Source organism: Gordionus sp. m RMFG-2023, chromosome 1 (assembly GCF_954871325.1).
Source record: "Gordionus sp. m RMFG-2023 chromosome 1, tfGorSpeb1-WG-v2, whole genome shotgun sequence".
In the NCBI taxonomy this organism is placed as follows: domain Eukaryota; kingdom Metazoa; phylum Nematomorpha; class Gordioida; order Chordodea; family Parachordodidae; genus Gordionus; species Gordionus sp. m RMFG-2023.
The window spans coordinates 78,969,833-78,991,741 of NC_088775.1; the positions used below are offsets into that span (position 1 = coordinate 78,969,833).

A 21,909-nucleotide genomic window follows, 5' to 3' on the forward strand; every position below is an offset into this window, starting at 1 on the left:
CCCATTTGAAAATATCTAATTTATATTTTATTATAATTTTATAATATATTTTAATTTAAAATTAATAAAATTTTTATAAAAATGTCAATTATATAAATATTTATTTAAAAAATATATGTAACATTCATATAAGATTATAGTAATTGTTTAAAATATTTTTTGCATTCTGTAGTCTACCAATCTAGCCTTTGTAATGAGTGCATGGCCTCAGAATAAGTTTTCCTGCCTATATAAAACAAATATTTATAAGCTAACTTTATATTTCCGTTAGGGCTATGTCAATCCATAAATTTTTCACCGATCTGATATTTATATCTACTTTTAAAAAAACCAACTAAATTTCACGAATGATTAAGTGTATTTTATTTTTCATAAGTTAATACTCTCACTTAAAATAGCAATGTTTAAGTGAATGTAGTGTTCTTAAAAAGCGATTACCTAGAAATTTCGCCAATAGAAGTCCAAACTTTCTGATATCTATGGGGAAAATCTTATATTAATTATCGAACCTAGTGTTATTAATTAGCTGACCCGACTCATTTGAGCTAAGCTAGACCTCCAGAAAATCGATATTTATTTATCGCTAATTGAATATGTATTCATCGTAATATAAATATCTAGATTTTTGAATAAATAATTCATAATCGCACGTAAGATACAATAAAATAATTATTTTGACAATTCTCGCAGTAAAATTAGTCAATTTTTATTATATCCAAGTAATTATGTGTAGAATGAAATAGGGCATTGTGTTCAATGTTAGAATAATAAGATGATAGATAGAGAGAGTAAAAGTTTAATATATGTAGGCTATGGTAAAGTATGGGGTGGCATGTGAAATCCCGAACGGCCCTGAGGTATGATGGCTTGAGAAATATGAGGTAAATATTATGTAAAGATGGGAAAACCGAATTTTAAAGTGAGGAGAAAAAGAAATTTGTTGGGGGGAAGGGAATAATAAAATAAAATTTAGTGTTGTTAAATGGCTCAATTTTTAAAAACGGTTTACAAAATTTTAGCCAAAAAAATTACGCAAGTCTGGAGATCAGGTGGTAGAAAGGTTTGGACTATTAACGAAATCTCGAAGCTTGCATGATATTATTTAGGCTAAAATATTAACTTAAAAAGGCTAAACAGAGCCGTTTAACCAGTGGCGAAGCTAGGAATTTTTCTTAGAGGTGTCCATACATATAAAAGCCCCCCCCCCCCCAGGAACACAGGTTTTTCTTTCAAACTCATTTTCGCCCCGGTTAGCTTTCACACCCCACCCCTCTATTTTCTTCTTTAATGTTCATCATGTTCCAATTATAAGCTCCCATTATAATTATGCCGTATAATACTATAACAAATTTATATCGTCAACCAATTCATGCAGTCAATGATAATGAATTTGATTTTTAAAACCATTGCCAGTCACTTCAAATCAAACTAGGTTAACAATTTTGATTTGTTATATATTATTGACTTTTATTATTTTATTTATGTAAAAAAATAAATATTTATATATTACTTTGTTTAAAATCGAAATTGTTAAAAATTAGATATTATTAATCTGTTAGTAAAAGATAAAATAAAGGTTTATAAAAATATTTAGTTTATTGTGTTTTCCTTGTAATAGTTTATCAATTTTTTTTAACAAGTCTAAAATTTAAAATATGAATATAAAAAATAAAGGTTATTAATATTTTTGATAATTAGTAAAAATAAGTTTAAAAATTAAAAGTTTTAAATAGGGATGTACTAGTGATGCAAAATCGCTCCATTTGAGCCGATTTTTAAAAATGACTAGCTCAGTATTTCAGTCAGGAAATTATTGCCCAAGCTTCAAGATTTGGTTAATAGATATCAAAGCCTTTATGCCATATATGAGTAAAATTTTCAGGCTTGAATAATATATTTCGGATAAAATATTGAGTTAGACGTTTTAAAATAGATTACATTTAAGAAATTCTAAAATATTTACAAATATCAAAAAGACTTTACCAATACTAAATAAATTAGTGGAGAAAATGCATCAATTAGTATGTTATTTTGTTGATAGAATTACTTAAAAGGGATGCTAATCATGTGAGCATGATACAGGTGCCCAGACTATGTCAAAAACTAATAGAATGCATTTAGCAAATCTTATGAGGAAATTAATTCATTCAGTCTACATAAAATTAATTCAACGGATATATTTAGTATGTGGTGATCTTGCAGATGCTATTAAAATAAATGACGAGTCTAATTTAATAAACAATACCATAGGAAATTGCTCGTATTCCCTTGAAATTGAAAATTATCTCAAGTGTATTCCCCAGAAATTAAAATTTATCTCAAGGAACCAATATTTAGCAGTAAATGATAATATTCCAGCAGATTCACTAAAATAATGGGCTGAGAACTACCATAAATATCCCTATATTTATAAACTTCCTCCTCAATATCTAGCAATGCCTGTAATAAGTGTATAAGAATCTGTTTTTAGTGAAGCTAATAATATTAACAGTGCCCATTGATGCGGTTGCCCTCAGACAAACTAGAAATTTTGATATATTTTAACATTTATTTAAAATTTCTTAGTATAATTGTTTAAATATAAATAAATGATTTACTGATAAAAATATTTTGTATAATTTTACACATTTAAAAATTAAATATGTATAAAGAGCATAATCAGATGTAATATTGATAATTGGCCAAAATCGATTTGGTATCAACAATATTGGATCAGATTGCCCTATAAAAAGTGGTTTCAATACATCACTAGTTTTAAACACGAAACAAATCAGGCAAAAATTTTTTAATTTTTTTAGTAGTTATTACTAGATAGAAATTCTAGTTCTAATTTTATTTTAATAAAAAAATGGAGAAACTATCGATTTCTATATTATTATGCAAGGCTAGCCTAATATTATAACTGGAAGTTTTATTGTCATTAAGAAATAGATTATTAACTGTCTAAAAAATATATTATAATAATTTTACATCATCACATGACATGTTGAAATCATTTAAAACGTTACGACATCCTGCAGCTATACTGAAAAAAATATATAAAAAAATTAAAGCATATAATTTTGAAATTTTTTAAATAACAAAATTTTCAATTAATAAATCTAATTGTTAATTAGACTTTTGAGTTTATCCTTTTTATTTTATAAGTATAAATTAAATAGATCTATATCTCAGAAAAGTTATACTTTTACTAATCTAGAATGGGAAATATATAAATATGCTCAAATTAGATATTTTTTCCTGTTATTTTTTTCTATAATACATTAATTATTTCTTTATCTGAGTCAATGCATCTAAAACTAAATTAATCTATAAAAATTTTAATTAATAAAAGGTATGATTATTGAATAGGGGTGGAGGGCTAGGAGGGTAATTTATGACCAGTATTAAGATAAATCCCAAACTTTTTATTAACTTAACACTTACATACTTAAATATTAACTCATTAATATTGTATATAAAAATCAATTATTAAGTAATAAAAAAATAAATTGACTATTTTATCTTATAATGGGAAGGCTTTAGAAATTTTAAAACATTTCCTTTATTATATTACTAGAGCTATGCCAATATAATATTGCAGTGGCTTATCCAGGATTTTCTTATGGGGGGGGGGGGTTGGGGGGCTTCGCTCCCTAATCATTCCCCCGGCCTTCGTCCGGGTCTTATGTTTTAGCTATTCTATTAAATTATTCATAAAATAATAATTATATTTCTATTTTTAACTATTATTTACTAATTCTTGCGGATATTACAAGCTTATTTTTTATTATTTCAAGTTAGGTATATTATATTTATTAAAGTTTTTTTAAATGTAAAGTTGAAATAAAGTGTAATGCCATTTTTTTTTATAAAATTTGCTTTAAAAACTAGCCTCAGCTTAAATTCTCATACAATATAAGTAGAATATAATTTTTTTATTGAGAATATTAATAGTAGTGTGTATAAAATATTGACTAGAAAATAATTAAATTATTAAGTTTTTTTAACTTCTTATCAAATACAATATTATACAAAATATTTTCTATAATTATAATGTGATTTTTAATTTTCGTGGGAATGTTGTCAATTCATCAAGAATTTCGTTTGTATTTGGAACCAAATCTCTGTGGATATTTAACAGAGCTAACCCATTTAGCCGAGATTCAGTACTTCGTAAATATGTTTTCAACCTTCTCAAGTTGGAAAAAGTCCTTTCATTCGTACATGTTGTAATAGGCAAACAGGCAAGATATAAAACAACTTCAAAATATTAGGATATCGAGCCAAGATTTCTTTACACCAATTGAGCGCATCAATAGCATGCTCAGGCAAAATAGCTAAACGTAGTAAATATTTATACCACAATTCGAATTCACTGATTAAATTTATTTCAGTATCAATTTCATAGGAATAAAATTTTGCTAAATATTTAATTTTACCAATAGTGGCATTAGAAAACGAAGAAGGATCTTTGGGTAATAAAACTTGAAGATTGCTAGACTTGTTTTTTATCTAAAAACTGTACTTTTATTTATTTCTTCAGTTGAGCCAATATTTATTTTACATCTCAAAAGTGGCCTAGGTGCTAGACGAGGTTTAATTACAGGGTTGCATGTGTTTTATTTGGTTCCACGTCATTACAGAGAAAATTTTACAGAGAAAACAATTAAAGAGAATGTCGTTTAAAGAGAAAACAATTAAAGAGAATGTCGTTTAAAGAGAATTTTTTTATAGAGAATTATTTTATAGAGAATGTTTTTACAGAGAATGATTTTATAGAGAATGATTTTATAGAGAATGATTTTATAGAGAATTTTTTATAAAATTTTATTTAAAGAATATGATTATATTATAAAAAATGTTAATCTATATAATATATAACATTTTTGTATAAATTTGTGTAATTATTACTTAGGGTGTGCATATTGTATTTCTGGCTAGTCAAAACATAGTATGTATTGACTGGCCATATACTATGTGTTAACTTTTATTATAAATATTAAATATTTCGATATGTATGAAATACTTACAAAAGACCAATCTTACATCTCAATTTACCATCATTTATTTAATACATTAATATCTTAATTATCTTTTTGCTAAACTTTCTTAAATTTGTTCATCATTTGAAATAAAGTGAGTTTTTTAGAAAGAGATACTAATTTTGAAAGAAATCGGTCCAATAGATAAAATTTATTTTTTTTATATCATTATATTTGGTAGCATTAAAATAGAGTAAAATTGACACAATGCAAAACTCTATTTTTGAATTTCAGAAAGTTTTATAATCTTATATCATGTTTAAATAAAATTTTCGAAGGTTACAAATTTTAAATTATAGATGTGACACACGGATAATCTATTCTTTAGTTAAAAGATATTTGTCAAGAAGCGACAAACCTTAATCGTACACCTCTATGTGGTTATCAAAATATTTTTATGGCAGTAAAAATCAATTGAAAACAATCTATGTTATGTTATTCTATATAAACGACATTCTCTATCATTGTTTTCTCTATAAAAGTTTCTCCGTAATTGTTTTCTCAATAATTGTTTATTTTGTAAATGTTTGTCACTAAAGACCATTTTAGAATATTTTAAGTAATAATTTAATAATTTTCTTTTTAAATTTTGATAAATTTTTTTTAAATTATGGCTGAATTATTTTAAGTAGTCGAAACAATCAGTTACTACTTCTTGATTTTTACTTATTTCAAAAGGAAAAAACATCTACCAAACAACCTATTCGAGATGTATTCAATTCAATGTGGACGAATCTCCATCGCTATCATTTTCCCAATCCATGTCTCTTCAAAATATTCTATCAAGGGGGCAAGAATAGCCCTATTTTCTTGATAGAATATGGAGGCACATAATTCCTCAAATCCGTGAATTACGTCCTCAACTGGGACATATGCCAGTGACATTAGCATCTTTATATACATAGCAAAATTAGTTTCGCTTTTGTATGCATTGCAAATTCGGGGATTTTTCTGGACAGTGCGCCATATGCATTGCGACATATGGAACAGACACCCGCGCATTGTAGTCATTGGAAATGACTGTTTAAAAGCAGATAAGGCTGCTAATTCAAAATCAATCATAATAACTTTTGGATTTAAAAAAATTTGGAAATTTTTAATTTGATTGAAAATATTAAGGTAATCTTGTTGGCGACGTGATGCCTTCAGAACATAAATAGCGGGAATAATGGTTTTATGTTTCATCCCGTGGATGGTGTATATTTGCTGGAAGAGAGGGGGGCATGTTTTGAATGTGCCATCTGCATACCATTTATCGCATGTTGATAAAAATTGTAAATTTTTAATGGTAGAAAATATTATGCATCGGTGATCATGATGACCACTATCATAAAGTAAAAATTGTTCATTATTATTGGATAATTGATATTCGATTGGTATGACCAAATCAATCAGGCTTACAGGAACGGCAGGCGCTCTTCCTACTTGGCGTCTTTTCCTTTGAATTGTCCTTTTAATTAAGGAACAACTGGGCATTTTCCCAGTGGCGGCTATGGATATATTGCTAGATATATCGGCTATTATATTATTGGGCAGAGATTGGGAACTAGAAGCCACTTGTTTAATTCTATTTAGCTCTCTTCTTGCTTCAATATCTGCAATGTCTGGTACATGGTTATGTTTATGATTGTGGAATATAGGGATTCCGTTCTTAGTTCTTGCACGTCCACTGCATTCGTCCACATTGAATTGAATACATCTCCAATAGGTTGTTTGGTTAGATGTTTTTTCCTTTTGAAATAAGTAAAAATCAAGAAGTAGTAACTGATTGTTTCGACTACTTAAAATAAATTCAGCCATAATTTAAAAAAAATTTATCAAAATTTAAAAAGAAAATAATTAAATTATTAAAAAATAATTAAATTATTAAAAAATAATTAAATTATTAAAAAATAATTAAATTATTAAAAAATAATTAAATTATTAAAAAATAATTAAATTATTAAAAAATAATTAAATTATTAAAAAATAATTAAATTATTAAAAAATAATTAAATTATTAAAAAATAATTAAATTATTAAAAAATAATTAAATTATTAAAAAATAATTAAATTATTAAAAAATAATTAAATTATTAAAAAATAATTAAATTATTACTTAAAAAAATAATTAAATTATTACCTAAAATATTCTAAAATGGTCTTTAGTGACAAACATTTACAAAATAAACAATTATAGAGAAACTTTTATAGAGAAAACAGTTACGGAGAAACTTTTATAGAGAAAACAATTATAGAGAATGTCGTTTATATAGAATAACATAACATAGATTGTTTTCAATTGATAAACACTTTTACTGCCATAAAAATATTTTGATAACCACATAGAGGTGTAAGATTAAGGTTTGTCGCTTCTTGACAAATATCTTTTAACTAAAGAATAGATTATCCGTGTGTCACATCTATAATTTAAAATTTGTAACCTTCGAAAATTTTATTTAAACATGATATAAGATTATAAAACTTTCTGAAATTCAAAAATAGAGTTTTGCATTGTGTCAATTTTATTCTATTTTAATGCTACCAAATATAATGATATAAAAAAATTAAATTTTATCTATTGGACCGATTTCTTTCAAAATTAGTATCTCTTTCTAAAAAACTCAATTTATTTCAAATGATGAACAAATTTAAGAAAGTTTAGCAAAAAGATAATTATGATATTAATGTATTAAATAAATGATGGTAAATTGAGATGTAAGATTGGTCTTTTGTAAGTATTTCATACATATCGAAATATTTAATATTTATAATAAAAGTTAACACATAGTATATGGCCACAGAAAAACAATATGCACACCCCTAAGTAATAATTACACAAATTTATACAAAAATGTTATATATTATATAGATTAACATTTTTTATAATATAATCATATTCTTTAAATAAAATTTTATAAAAAATTCTCTATAAAGTCATTCTCTATAAAATCATTCTCTGTAAAAACATTCTCTATAAAATAATTCTCTATAAAAAAATTCTCTTTAAACGACATTCTCTTTAATTGTTTTCTCTGTAAAAGTTTCTCTGTAAAATACATTCTCTATAAAATAATTCTCTTTAAACGACATTCTCTTTAATTGTTTTCTCTGTAAAAGTTTCTCTGTAAAATACATTCTCTATTAAATAATTCTCTATAAAAAAATTCTCTTTAAACGACATTCTCTTTAATTGTTTTCTCTGTAAAAGTTTCTCTGTAAATGTTTTCTCTGTAATGGTTTCTCTGTAATGACGCGATACCGTTTTATTTGGTGATATAATAAACAAAAACTATTAAGTGGTATAATAATAAGTTTGAAGTGTTTAAAAAAACAGAAATACCACATTTATGTTTTAGGAAAAAAATTTAACAATTAATAAAAATTTTTCATACAACTTTTTAATTACAAAAAAATAATTTTTTAAATTTAAAATGTTTAATATTAATAATATTTTATCTAATAATACCAATAATAGTTTTAGAAATTCTTCTTTATATAATAATAATTCCTTTTTATCTAATCATTCCTTTTTCACATCATTTTCGCAATCTGCTATAAGTGCCAATTATAATAAACCCTATAAACTCACCGGCAATTCAAAACCCAAAAAGAAATTATAATTGCTGGAATAAAGAGAAAATTGACATAGTAACCAAATTTTTGTCCCAGTCTGAAATGAAAATAAAGAACATTGCCAAACATATTGATATATCAATAGCCTCGGTTAACAAATTAAGGCAAGAAACTTTTCCAGAGTTTATAGGGGGGCCATTGAAGCAATATCAAATTCAAAAAAGGGATGCAAAAAAAAGACACATCCGAAATCGAAAGAAGGGTTATAAATATTTTAATGGATAACAACACCTCGACTATCAAAGATATCATAAAAAATTTGCCTCCAGGTTTCCCAAAAAATGAGGGGACTATCCGAAAATATATTAAAAAAATAGGATGGTCTAAAAAAAGGGCTGGAATAGAGCCCGATCGACGAAATACACCAGGAGCAATTCGCATTCGCCAGGCTTATTGCCTTAAAATGCTAAACATTCCTATGGAAAAAATGTTCTTCCTGGATGAAACAGGCATAAACCTACATGTTGTACCTGTGTATGCTTGGGCCCCCTACAACGTCACACCAAATGTGATAGTTCCACCTTCCAAAGGTAAGAACGTTAGCATTTTATGTACAATAGGAATTGGTGGCCTTATAACCTATCGAATTATTGAAGGGCCCTTTAATGGGTTGCTTTTCCTTGATTATCTGAAAGAATTAGTAACAATTCTTCCAAATGATGAATTATCATTATGGATAATGCCGCAATACACAGGTGTCATCTTATTGATAGATTTAAAAATCGAATTGAATTTCCGCCATATTCACCTCAATTAAATCCTATTGAAAACTTATTCGGGGTCATGAAAAACAAATATAGGTCTATACCAAGGCCAAACAATAGAGATCAAATCATAAATTACTTCGATATTAAATCAGTACATTCCGTACGATTTTACAAACTTTTATAATCATATGCATGATTTTTTGGAACTTGGTTTTCGGGGACAACCAATCAATTAAAGGTAATATAAATTTATATAATATTTTAAATATATTTTTATCTTTTCTCTATTTATATAAAAATAAAGATGCCAATTTCGGAACACTCAAAACTAAACGAGAATGCAATTTTAAAATATAATATTTTCTTACAAAATTAAATCATTATGTAAATTATTATTATTGTGTTTGTATTTGTAATTATAGATTATTATAAAATATACAAAATAAAATATTCTTTGGTTGATAATTTTTATATTTCGTTCTTCTGAGCGCCTTTCTATAGAAAAAAAAGAATGGCATCTGCAATATAAGTTAATTACTTTAAAGGTGGGTGGTGGCTGATTTTAAGTTTAAATTCTTTAGTGTAAGTCTTTATGATCAATATTGAGATTTAAGGTTCATAGAATCTGAAATAAAGATCATTAAATACATAGTATTATTTTTTGTTGATGATTTATACAATATTACCACTTATACTTCCAATTCCAAAAAATTAATTTTCCTTACATACGATATTCTAGAAACATTTCATAGGTAAATTCTTATGTTACTTTTTTTTAAAAAATTATTGTAAAAATTTGAAAAAATATTCACTTAAACTATTTTTTTCCTAATACATAAATGAGGTATTTATGTTTTTTAAAAACTTCATAATTAATTATTATGCCACTTAATAGTTTTTGTTTTTATTATATCACCAAATAAAACACATGCAACCCCGTAGTGTTATATCATAAAATTTAGCCTTCGATTCAACGTCTAATATTTATCTACATTCATTCTTATTGTATCTACCTGTTCATATATATTTTCCATCAAATCAATAACCTGAACCAAATCTAAATTTGGTTTTTGTAAATTTCTACAAAGTAGTGAGCTAAAAATAATGTATTGATGCAACTAGCAGCAATGATAAACTCTGATTGATCAATTGAATTCAATAATGATATCACTTCTGACGACACTACTTTTTTTCATGCTCAGCCTTATTTAACTTTTGTATTTCTTCTGTTCTACAAAATGGAAGTAAAAATGAAAAATATTTAAAAAATTATAGATATTTATTAATAATTAAAATATTATTAAAAATACTTATTAATTCTAACTCACTAATAATTTTTAATTTAATAAAATAAATATTATCGTTTTCAATCTCTTTGACTAAATATTTTTTCATTTTATTAATATTTTTGAATAATATGTTGGAAAATTGATATTCAAATATTTGTAAAATTTTGATGAGGGGGGGGGGGTGAGGGGTAAAATTTTTATTAGCTTAAAATTATATTTATGAAAACAGTCAAATTTGTGACGAGGCCTGTAATATTGGAATAGGGCTGATATTTAGTTTTAAATAATATTGGATCTGGCCAATATTTACAGATAACTAATCTAATATTTTCATTGTTTGTTATTTTATAATTTTATATATAATTTTTTTATAAATATTTTACACATAATTTAATAATAATAAAAAAATAATAAAAGGAACAAAATTCTAATTTATGTTTAAAAAAAATAAACTATTTCAAGATAAAGTAGCTAAAAATTTGATTATTTTTTGTTATAATACCTACAAAAAGAAAAGGATTTAAAAATATTTAACAAGTCACATTCAACCATGAATAGTGCCCATATTTTAAATGATATGATTACTTTTAGAGAATAAATAAAAAAAACAAAATATATTTAATTAATGGTGAAAATGTTGGTTTCCTATTATAAAATTAATTCAAAATTAGATGATAAAAAAAAAACCAATTCAAATATTGGATCAGCATTTATAAATGGCATAGCCCTAATAAATAGTTCTTATAAAAATAATATAACTTAATTGCAACTGAGCAAATAGAAGTTCTAATGATAAAATATAAAAATTTACCTCTGAGGTGCATACATTCTATGATGAAATCCTTTCAAATATAAAATCAAGAATATGCACAAAGAAAGGCTTAAAAGAGGATGATTTTTGAAAGATTGAAGCAGTGATACCTATATTAAAAGAGTGTTGTAGTTTACTAATTATTCCATACTTTATAAATTAGGGGGTCGGTAAGAAACATCCAGAATGTATAGAGAACGAATAGTAATGAAACAATTAAAATATCTGATTTATCTTTTAAATGATAAAATTTGGAATTATATATTTACATTTTGCTTGTCTGCTAGTTGGTTCAACCTGCGATATCACCTCCATTAAACGCCTTTCAAAGGCTTTTAAATCTATGTGATATAAAAAGTTATATTTTGATATATAAATAGCAACCTTCTGTTTGAGCAATTGACATTACATACTTTGTTTTTCTGCTTTATTTTAAAAAAAGCAATATCAACCCAACTTTGCCTGTTCGAAAGTAATGTTATTGACATTTTATAATATATAGTTAATTTGTAGTTTGTAATGTCTCCAATGGCCCCTATAAACGAGGGGGGGGGCGTGCTCTAAGCAACTGATTCTATAAATTTAATGAAAGTTTTAAAAATTTATTTCATTTTTTGTTTTACCATATTCATCTCCATAACCAAAAGATTTTTTGTCATATAAAATGATTTTTCCAATTTCAAAATATTCGATACAAATGTTTAATTAATAATAGCACACGGCATAATATAAGTGATGAAAGATCAATTAGGAAAAAGACATGATAGACTATATTTAAAAAAAAGCCTTGAAATAGTAGTTCTTAAAGACATTATTAAACTAAATGCAGATTAGTAATCTGCCCACAAACAAAATGAATTATAATTTAAATAATATTCTAATATATTGTCGTATAATAATATAAATATTCTCATTGAAACTATGAAAAATATGGTTGTAAAAAATATTCAAAAAGAGAGGTTTTTCAAATATAGTTGACGTTGCATATGATGTTTCGAAATCAGTAGCAATTGCTTTGTTAGTAAGGTATATTATGGCAACCCGATGGTTTTGATATTAAAAAAACATGATATGTATTCTACCCATCAAATTCTTAGTTGGGAAAAAAAAGATCACAGGAGTACAGGAGCTGAGATCTCAAAGGCAGCTTTTATTTGGTGCTAATTGATTAATCTAATCATTGTTCAATTATGCCGATCAATAATAGAACGAGATATTTTAGGGATCTTGGACAAAATTCACTTGTATTTCAATCTTCTAAAAAGATTTTAACCTTCCAATATATCTGACTTGTTTGATTTGTTTTGGTACATTCTGGCCAAGGTCATTTAGGATATAAATGGAATTTGATCATTTGAGGACTTTTTTAGTTAAACTACTCATATTCAAGAAGAGTTTGAGAAGAATTATTACGGGAACTGAATTCGCCAACACTCGTCCCTTTTGCGAGGAATAAATACGGATATTGTTTATTATTTTTCATTAATTAAAACAAATGAATATTTTGTAACTAAAAATTTTTAAGAATTATTTTGTTTTTTATATTTTATTTGGATAAATAAAAATTTTTTAAACTAATATTTTTTAAATAATTTTGGTTAAGGTTATATTATGACAATAGGTCGTCTATATATTTGTTTGTTAAGAAATAATGAAAAACTTATTCAGGTAGCTATACTAGGCGGGGAGGGGGATTACTTAGGCTCAATCCAACTAAAATATCTATCTTCTAAGAAAATACCAAAAAAAGAAGATAATTTTCCTAATGTATTCCCTCCATAAATATCGATGAGCCCCTGGTCACTGAAACCATTCAAATATTTTGACCAAATTGCAGAACAAACCATAAGCTTCTACACAATCAGTTTCATTTCAACGTTATTTTATTAAATATAAAAGTTATATCTTACGGACGTTTTTTTTATAAAGTTGGAAAAATCATAAATTTATGCCCTGCCTTCCTACTCCTAACATTTAAAAATATTTTATTTCTTATAAAGTTGAATAATTGAAAAAATAAATTTCAAAATTTTTGAAATACTTATGCAAGATTAATTTCATAATGGAACGCATCAAGAGGTTAGAAAAGATAGGAATAAAGCCAATAATTAATTTTTACATAAAAAAAACAACCATTAAATATTTGTTCATCACATTTAAAATCAAATATAATATATTTTTAAAAGATGAAGTCTCGACCTTATTAGGTTTTTATTAATTTATTAAGAAATCTCTTTTCAGCACCACAGCTAATTGAAATTGTTAGTAATTAAATTCTTAATGGTTCGTATACATAGAAGATGATTCATTTGAGTAGATATATTAAAATATAAAAAATGTCCATAATATATCTTATATAATAGACTTATTTAATCCTTTGTGGATGTGTATATCGAAATCGATTTATTATTTTTATGTGCTTAATAAGATTCATAGATTTGCTTTATTATTTTTGGGTATTTTCTGCATTAGAAAGATTTCAAAGTTATTGAAATTTAAATTGTGATTTGATAATTAATGAAATCTCATAGAAAAATATTTAGAAAAGATTATCTTTTTTTCTTCTCATTTTGCCATTCTAAATATATAAAATTTTCTACTATGCAAATGTTGAGATTGAGATAAAGAGAGGGTAGGAAATATTTATCTCCATATTTCTTAAAAGTGGTTATGGGATACTGCGCCAAGAAACTTTTTCCATGGAGGAGCGTATATATATTTTTTTAGATAAGAGTATTATGAAGGTTTTGTATTGCTGGCAAATATGTGATGAGCTGTATTGTTAGGATCACATAAGTTAAGTTGCTTAGTTAAATCTTTAGCGAAAACAGATAAAAATAGAACAATTACCTAAATAATTATAAATAAAATTTCTTAAATGAACACTTTTGATTTAGTTTTGTAAATTTGTTTCTAGTATTTAAATTATTTTTAATGGTTTTATTATCTAAAATATTAAATTAAATACTCTTTACATAGGTCTTTTTTGAAAAAATATTGATTTTTATCTATTTTGATGTTAATTATTATTCATAATTTTTATCATGTGCTTTTTTAAGTTGGCAGTAGATGTGGTTATTTATGGTATCGATTAAAATAAAGTGTTAGAATGAGAACTAGCCTCATAAGGGGTAGATGGCTACATTCCTTGTGCAGGAGGCTCAGCAAATGACTTTTGACTGAAGGGAAATATAGTACGTTTATTCTACCATTTAAGGAAAACAGATTTTAATTATCTAAGTTAATGTTTAATGTAAGAAGCCCTAAAATTAAGAGTATATAATTCTCAAATTAAGCCTAAATTTAGTCAATTCTTATATTTTTCTCAACATGAGTATACATATTTATATATATTTTTGATTAGAAAAATATACACAACAATATTGATGATATATTATATAATTAATAATTATTTGATTATTGATTCAAAATATAAATATTTTGGAAAAACATGATAATAACGATTTAATTACTTTATTTGCAATTTTATTTAAATAGGCTTTATTAGAATCATATAAATAAGAAATATTTCTTTTGGGATGTTTATTTATACAATGAATATTATGTTATAAGCATAAATTTTAAATTCAATATTTATATTAATTTTTTGAGGAAGCTTTAATTGTGCTGGAACAACTTTTAAGATTTACCAAATGATCAAAATTGCAAACTTGATATGTTTCGTCAAATAAAGTTGATTTTGGACAAATCTCGAAGTACTTTAATTTAAAACTCCGACAATAATAAAAAGAGCGACAATGACTTTCGCGCAAGCCATAGTAACCTAAGACATATTAATACGATAAGTAATAATGTTATATTATTTTAAAAATAAACCATTTTGTTTGTTTAGACAAAATTGTTCATAGGGATTTTTGTGTTTAGTTGCTTTGTCGGCCATATTTTTGTCGAACTGATATATATCTCTATAATATGATATGATCTTAGGCTTCAAAAATGTATCATTCAAAGGGTGTTTCGCATCCTTTATATTTTGGGGTATAGGTAGAGGAAATAGAATGTCATCTTCATATGATGGAGAATTTGCTAAAAATTAAATTTTTATATATAGTTATAGTCACTAGATTCACGTATTGTCAATATGTAAATTTCTGATCAAATTGTCTGAATATTATAGAAATTCTATATATACTAGAATACGTTTTCAACAAAATCAAATTTTACAAAATTTAAAAACGCCTCAACAAATGATAACGTTATTTACTAACATAATTATATTTTATTGGAAATCCCTCATATGTAGTAAAGTCCTAAAAAATTAATTTTTAGGCCTGAGCCTACCCGTTTCCTAATGGCAATTTTGCTGATCTAGGCCCAGTCCATGGCCCGTTGTGGCCCTTAGTCCGATTTTTAAAATAAATCTATAGGGAATAAATTTCAAACTAAAAATATTTATTTTATTCTTAAATATATTTAGGCAATAACTTTGATAATTTCCTGGCCTTTATCTATTTTATTCGCATTTATTATAAAATACGAGTAGAATAATATTTACCATCTTTTGATATTTTTTTTAAACTTTTCTGATTCGTTTTTTTGGATACTATTCATTTATTAGATTTAAAAAATAAAATAAAAATATTTTTTATTGATGATATGCCGGATTTCATTGTATAGAATACAGTACTTATTCTAGTGTACTGCAAGGCTGACCAATCACTTCCAGTAAGTGGTAGCATTATCATAAAATATAGACCCGACCCGTGGTCCCCAAAATGTTATTGTTATATTTCCTTATACTATTCTTCATTTTTTCATCAATTAAATATCACAATTATAAAAATGAATTTAAAAAATAAGAAAAGTTGTAAAAGAATGTGGGAAATATTAACTATTCCTTCTCATACCATATTTTGTAATAAATAGAACTAAATAGATAAATATCATCGAATTATCAAGGTTATTACTGAATATTTAGTTAGTGCATAACATCAAAACAGAGAATAAAATAAATATGTTAATGATCTCTTCCATATAAGCTTCCTAAAAATTTTAAGTCGCTGGCCGCAGTGGACCCAGCGTCTAGGTATAAAAAATTGCCACTGGGTCGTGGTCGGGTTCGGATCATAATTATTGGATTTTGCAGGTCATTTATAAATCAAATTACCTTCCAAGTTGATTATACATATTGACTAAGGCAATACGTGTATAGACCGATTACGCGACTTACTGTAAGAAATTTTTCTGGCAATATCATAAGCAGGTAATACGTGTATTGGCACACTAAATTCATGATTAAATTGTTTGAAATTAATTGGATAGGTATTCTACAAGTTCAAACACGTTTAACAAATGATTGTGCTGTTTTCTAACTTCTAATAATTTATTACCCATGTTTTTTAAGTTTAAAAATCTTACCGAAAATGCATTCCAGTATGTGTGCAGTAGATAACTCTACAAAACTTCAGAGATTATTGTAAGATATTATAAGTGCTGTTAAACGGCTTAATTTCGCTTATTTAAAATTAAGATTTTAGCCGAAATAATATTACGCAAGTCTCAAAATTTTTTAGGGTTAAATTTTCTGTCATCTATAATTACTTCAGGCTTACGCAATATTTGTCTAAAATATTGGGCAAGCCGTTTTTAAAAATCGAGCCATTTAACAAACGCTGGATATTATACATTTTTTTAGGCAATTCCATTATTGCCCTTATTACATTGCCATAAACATGTGTACATTTTAGATCTCTGCACGAAAATATCTGATTCCTATCAAATTGGAGATAAACTTTTAAATCGAACCTACTAGATGGACAAAGATTATATTGTGTTGCCGGAATGTTAAAAACAGATTCGATGCAGAGCTCTGATATTTAAAAAAAATATAATTTTTTTTAGTTATATACATAGGTAATCATCACTCACAACAGTATTCATTTCGATTTTATTATCGTAGTCAGATCTGTTTAAAAAATTTTTGATTAGATGTTCATCCAAAATTAATATGCCTCCATTTTGTCTTTTCATTCTTTTGTTAGTCTGCATAATTATTTATTTTTTATTAAATTTTTTTATAAATATTATACTTATAACATATTATAATATATATTCAAACTTCAGAATTTTTGATGGAGACTATCCCAACGACTTTGAAGAAAATGTAATAAAAGCTTAAGAGCTTTATTAAATCTAGAGAGAAAATTAACATTAAAAAAGCATGAAAATATTAAACAATTTAAATATGTGAGTTATTATTTTCTTTCACTCAATACAAAGAATGAAGGACTAATAAATGTATTCCTGAATATTCTGGAAATCCTAAATCATAAAAACTTGATATTAAGAATTTTTAAACACCTATCAGTCTAGCAGATTTAGAAAAATCTTTTATACCATAAGCGTGGCTAAAATTCTGTGGGTGTAGAGAGGGTAGGCCTTTTTTTATAAAACCTATTGCATGATATGTGTTGTGAATGTTAGAATTTGCATAAAGATTTCTTTTGGATTTTGTTGTACTTTATGGAATTTGCATAAAGAATTTTTGTGGATTTATTGTTATAACGCGTGATAAAAAGATTATATTTGAATAGTTATAAAAGAGTATAAAAAGGCAAATTTTTACGATATAAATAATCTTTTTTTTTTTTAAATTATTAATTTTTTTAATTATATTTTATTTTATTTTTTTATGATTTTTACTATTATAATTTTGAATAAAGAATTAAAGTTGATTTTATGATTTCGTAATTCCTATTTATTATTAATTTCCTTTTATATATATATATATTTGTTTTCTATTTTTATATTTAGGTTTTGATGCACATGACAATCTTGTCGTTGTGACAATGGTGTTGGAGAGCGGAGGAGACCGGCCCTTTACAACCTTCAGTCTGTGACCGGTGGGACAACAAGGAGATGTGTCAAACTGTATTCTAATACAAAAAAAAAAATTCCAGAAGAACGTAAGAAAAATATGTAAATAAAGATGAAAAGGAAAAATTATGTTGTTAAGATTATGTTTATGTAGGAATATAAAATCTAAAATTAAAGACAAAGGTAACATTCATAGTAGATAGAGATAATTGTGTTTAGTTATTTAAAGGTGATAATTAGGAATTTTATATTTAGAAGTTACTGGTAAACTAAAAACCAATGGAATTTTGAAACTAATAAAGACTATGATATTTTAGATTTTAGAATTATTATCAAGTGATCACTAGAAATAACTTTGACAAAGAAATAGAAACATAAATTGCGAAAGTTAAATTTAACTAATAGGTTGCTGAGATATAATAATTAAAAAATTCGGTGAATAAGATTAGAATATAACTTTATTGTTAGGAAATAGTTGATTAAATTCTTATTGAAGATTTACGTTTAACTTTTATTTTAAGGGCTGCGAGAGATAAAACAGCCTCAAGGATTAATGTGAATTAGTATATTAGGTTGTAGATTAACCAAAAAATCTTCATAGAGAGAATCGGCTTTTCGTCATTAGAAAATTTATGCCGCAATCGAGCTCAATTTGAGATCGGATTTTTATTTTGAATTTAAGAAGAATTATACAATATTATTCTAATAATACAAAAGGAAAAACATGCTTTAGAAATATACATATCAGTTTTCAACAACGGTTGTGCGAAAAATTATAATGATTAGATTTCATAAGTTCTTCAAAGACGTGGGGTGAAAACCATAGTGATTAGAATTAAGAGGTTGTTCATAAACGTAAGTATGAAAACTTTTATGATAGGTCATTGATTTCTCAACAACGTATGTATGAAAAGAGATTTATATATGTCAGCAGTTTTTTTTAAAGACTGAGTGTCAAAGAGTACATGAGGAAATAAATACACAATGATAATTTTTTTAAAGAGATAGGTTTTGATATATATTTTAGAATAGTATTTTTAGATATAAATTTAGTATAGACATGGCTGAAAAGAAGATGGGATCAATAGCTAAAGGATGAGTACTAGTAAATTTTTCAATGAAAATATGGGTCTAGGCTTCATTAAGGGGAGAGGGGTGATAGAATTTGATATATTTATATAATTTATTATATTTTGCTACGTATTATAAATTTAAGATTTAGTATAATTTACGCCATTTATTAAAGGCAGAATTAGTTTAGAGGAGATAAATGTAGACATTAGGATAAGGTTGGTATAATTATATATTTTAATAGTATATTTGTATTAGGTAGTTTATATTTGAGAATAAATATAAGAAAGTGATAAAATATTTCAGAAGTTATTTAAATAGATTATTTTAGGTAGAAGTAGATTAGATGTGATTACCCGATATCTCAGCAAGGGCAAACTGTCGTAGAAGACCCGAAGGTCTGAAAGATAGATACGATTACAAGAATAAGAGGCAACAACCAAGCAATTACAAGAGAAAGGGGGAAAACAAGCAAATTGATAGAAAAGAGGGTGAAAACGTTATGCTACAATCGTTAATCGCGGATCAATAATAGCCAATTATTATCGAGACTTGAGTCTAAGATATGGAAATCGACAATCATAGGAACAAGAATTCGTGAAAACCATCGTTTATCGCAGACCAAACGTTTATCGAGATAAAAAGCTAATCGTGGATTACAAGAGAATGATAGAAAACAAGCAAGCTACGATGAAACTGGATGGCATCGATAATCGTTCATCAAGATTGGATCGTGGAAAACAAGCGTTTATCAAGTTCGTCAAAGCTGATCATTTCCCAGGATGACAAGCGACAGATAGAGTTCAAAAATTTCAAGCGACAAAGCCTTCGTTAGAACTTAGAAGACAGCAAAAATTAAGAAGAATAAGTCGAGATCGAAAGAAGATTGATCATTCGCAGAATGTTGGGTCTAATTTAAGTAGGGAGGTGTTGTGAATGTTAGAATTTGCATAAAGATTTCTTTTGGATTTTGTTGTACTTTATGGAATTTGCATAAAGAATTTTTGAGGATTTATTGTTATAACGCGTGATAAAAAGATTATATTTGAATAGTTATAAAAGAGTATAAAAAGGCAAATTTTTACGATATAAATAATCTTTGTTTTTTTTAAATTATTAATTTTTTTAATTATATTTTATTTTATTTTTTTATGATTTTTACTATTATAATTTTGAATAAAGAATTAAAGTTGATTTTATGATTTCGTGATTCCTAATTATTATTAATTTCCTTTTTATATATATATTTGTTTTCTATTTTTATATTTAGGTTTTGATGCACAATGACAAACCTGTCGTTGTGACATATGGTTTTCAATATAAGGAATTCCCCTCCTTCTATATGCTGTGTACTATAATTAGATATCACATATATTTGCATTATATATATCTGAGCCATCTATCATGGGGTGGAGTCTATGAGACATTTCACTAGACTTTTAATAAGGTAAGAGGGTGTTTTATTATTTATGAATACATTAATTTACCGTTGAGGCTAATGACGACAAAAAATAATAAAAATAGAAGTTAGTTATTTTGCAATATTTAATATTATATCGACTTTCTGGTTTAATTATTCTGATCATGAGTGCTCACTATTAAATTAGATAATAAACATTAATATTATGACTGCTAATAAATCAATAATATTTTTCAAACAGAGTCGCCCACAAATTTAAACTTAAAAAAAATAATCTTCATCTATCAAATAATTTTTGACTTGGGGTATATCTTTTCGATTCCAAAATATATTTTACAAGAGCAGGAGAAGACTTTATTATTAACCAGTTTTGCCTCTCAGATGACGTAAATGCAGTCGCGAAAGATATACTTTGTTAATTTTAGGACTAAATACTTGCACAAGTTAAAAACGGCCTTATGACTAGTTGTTCAAAATTGAATCAACGGTGTCTTAGGATAGACATCATAATACTTAATAAGTCAATTAAGTCATTTAAGGATGGAGAAAAAATCTATAATATTTATAAAAAATAGTAATTTATTTTAATCGCAGGTGGCAGAAGAGGATGAAGGGAAGACGATTGGTTGCCCAACAATCTTAAATTAAATTTAAGAGACCCTAAATTGTTTCCAATTTTAACGCTTAATAAAAAATAATTTGCACCGTATTTTTTAATTGAGTATCTCAATTTATATTAAGTAACTCTTAGTTAAAAAATGTAGCTTTTAAACTATCATGGTTACAGTGATGCCACTAGATTAAACGAGCATATTAAGCCTATTAGTGTTATTCACTTAAATTTTTTATCTATGTGCATCTATTTTATGGCAGATTTTCATACAATTGTTTGGGAAATTAATGGTGGTATTGTGGTTCCACTCCTGTGGTATATAGTGTGATAGTCCTAAAATTTGCAGCAGAGACAAACTATTGTTCTAAAAGAAATGGTAGTGGGCTTACCAAAATGGGTAAAACTAGAGTCGAATTTTTGTATGTTTTTTTAGAAATTTTAATTTTAATTTATTTTTTATTTTATATTTATATTATACAAATAGCTATTTAGAAAGTTATATAAAAATTTAAAATAATATAT

The 21,909-nt window shown here is 25.8% G+C and overlaps 1 protein-coding gene across 1 annotated transcript; it reads right to left on the minus strand.

Annotated features, from left to right (window-relative positions):
• Positions 1 to 2: 2 nt before the first annotated feature.
• On the minus strand, positions 3 to 11,918 carry LOC135931434 (nuclear envelope phosphatase-regulatory subunit 1-like). The gene is made up of 6 exons (XM_065468534.1): positions 11,831 to 11,918; positions 11,716 to 11,787; positions 11,598 to 11,671; positions 11,447 to 11,556; positions 2,971 to 3,025; positions 3 to 226 (listed from the first exon to the last, which is right to left on the minus strand). The coding sequence occupies exons 1-6, from the start codon at positions 11,850 to 11,852 to the stop codon at positions 182 to 184; spliced, it is 378 nt and encodes a 125-aa protein (XP_065324606.1). The 5' UTR covers positions 11,853 to 11,918; the 3' UTR covers positions 3 to 181.
• Positions 11,919 to 21,909: the final 9,991 nt, after the last annotated feature.

Bases quoted from the DNA above. Each gene is read 5' to 3' on its own strand.
- LOC135931434 (XM_065468534.1), bottom strand. From the start codon at position 11,852: ATGTCAATTGCTCAAACAGAAG. The intron at 11,672-11,715 runs GTAAATATATAA...AAGATAAATCAG, and splicing joins AACTAGCAGACAAGCAAAAT to ATATTTTAATTGTTTCATTA. The intron at 3,026-11,446 runs GTAAATTTTTAT...TATTTTTTTCAG, and splicing joins AGAATGTATGCACCTCAGAG to TATAGCTGCAGGATGTCGTA.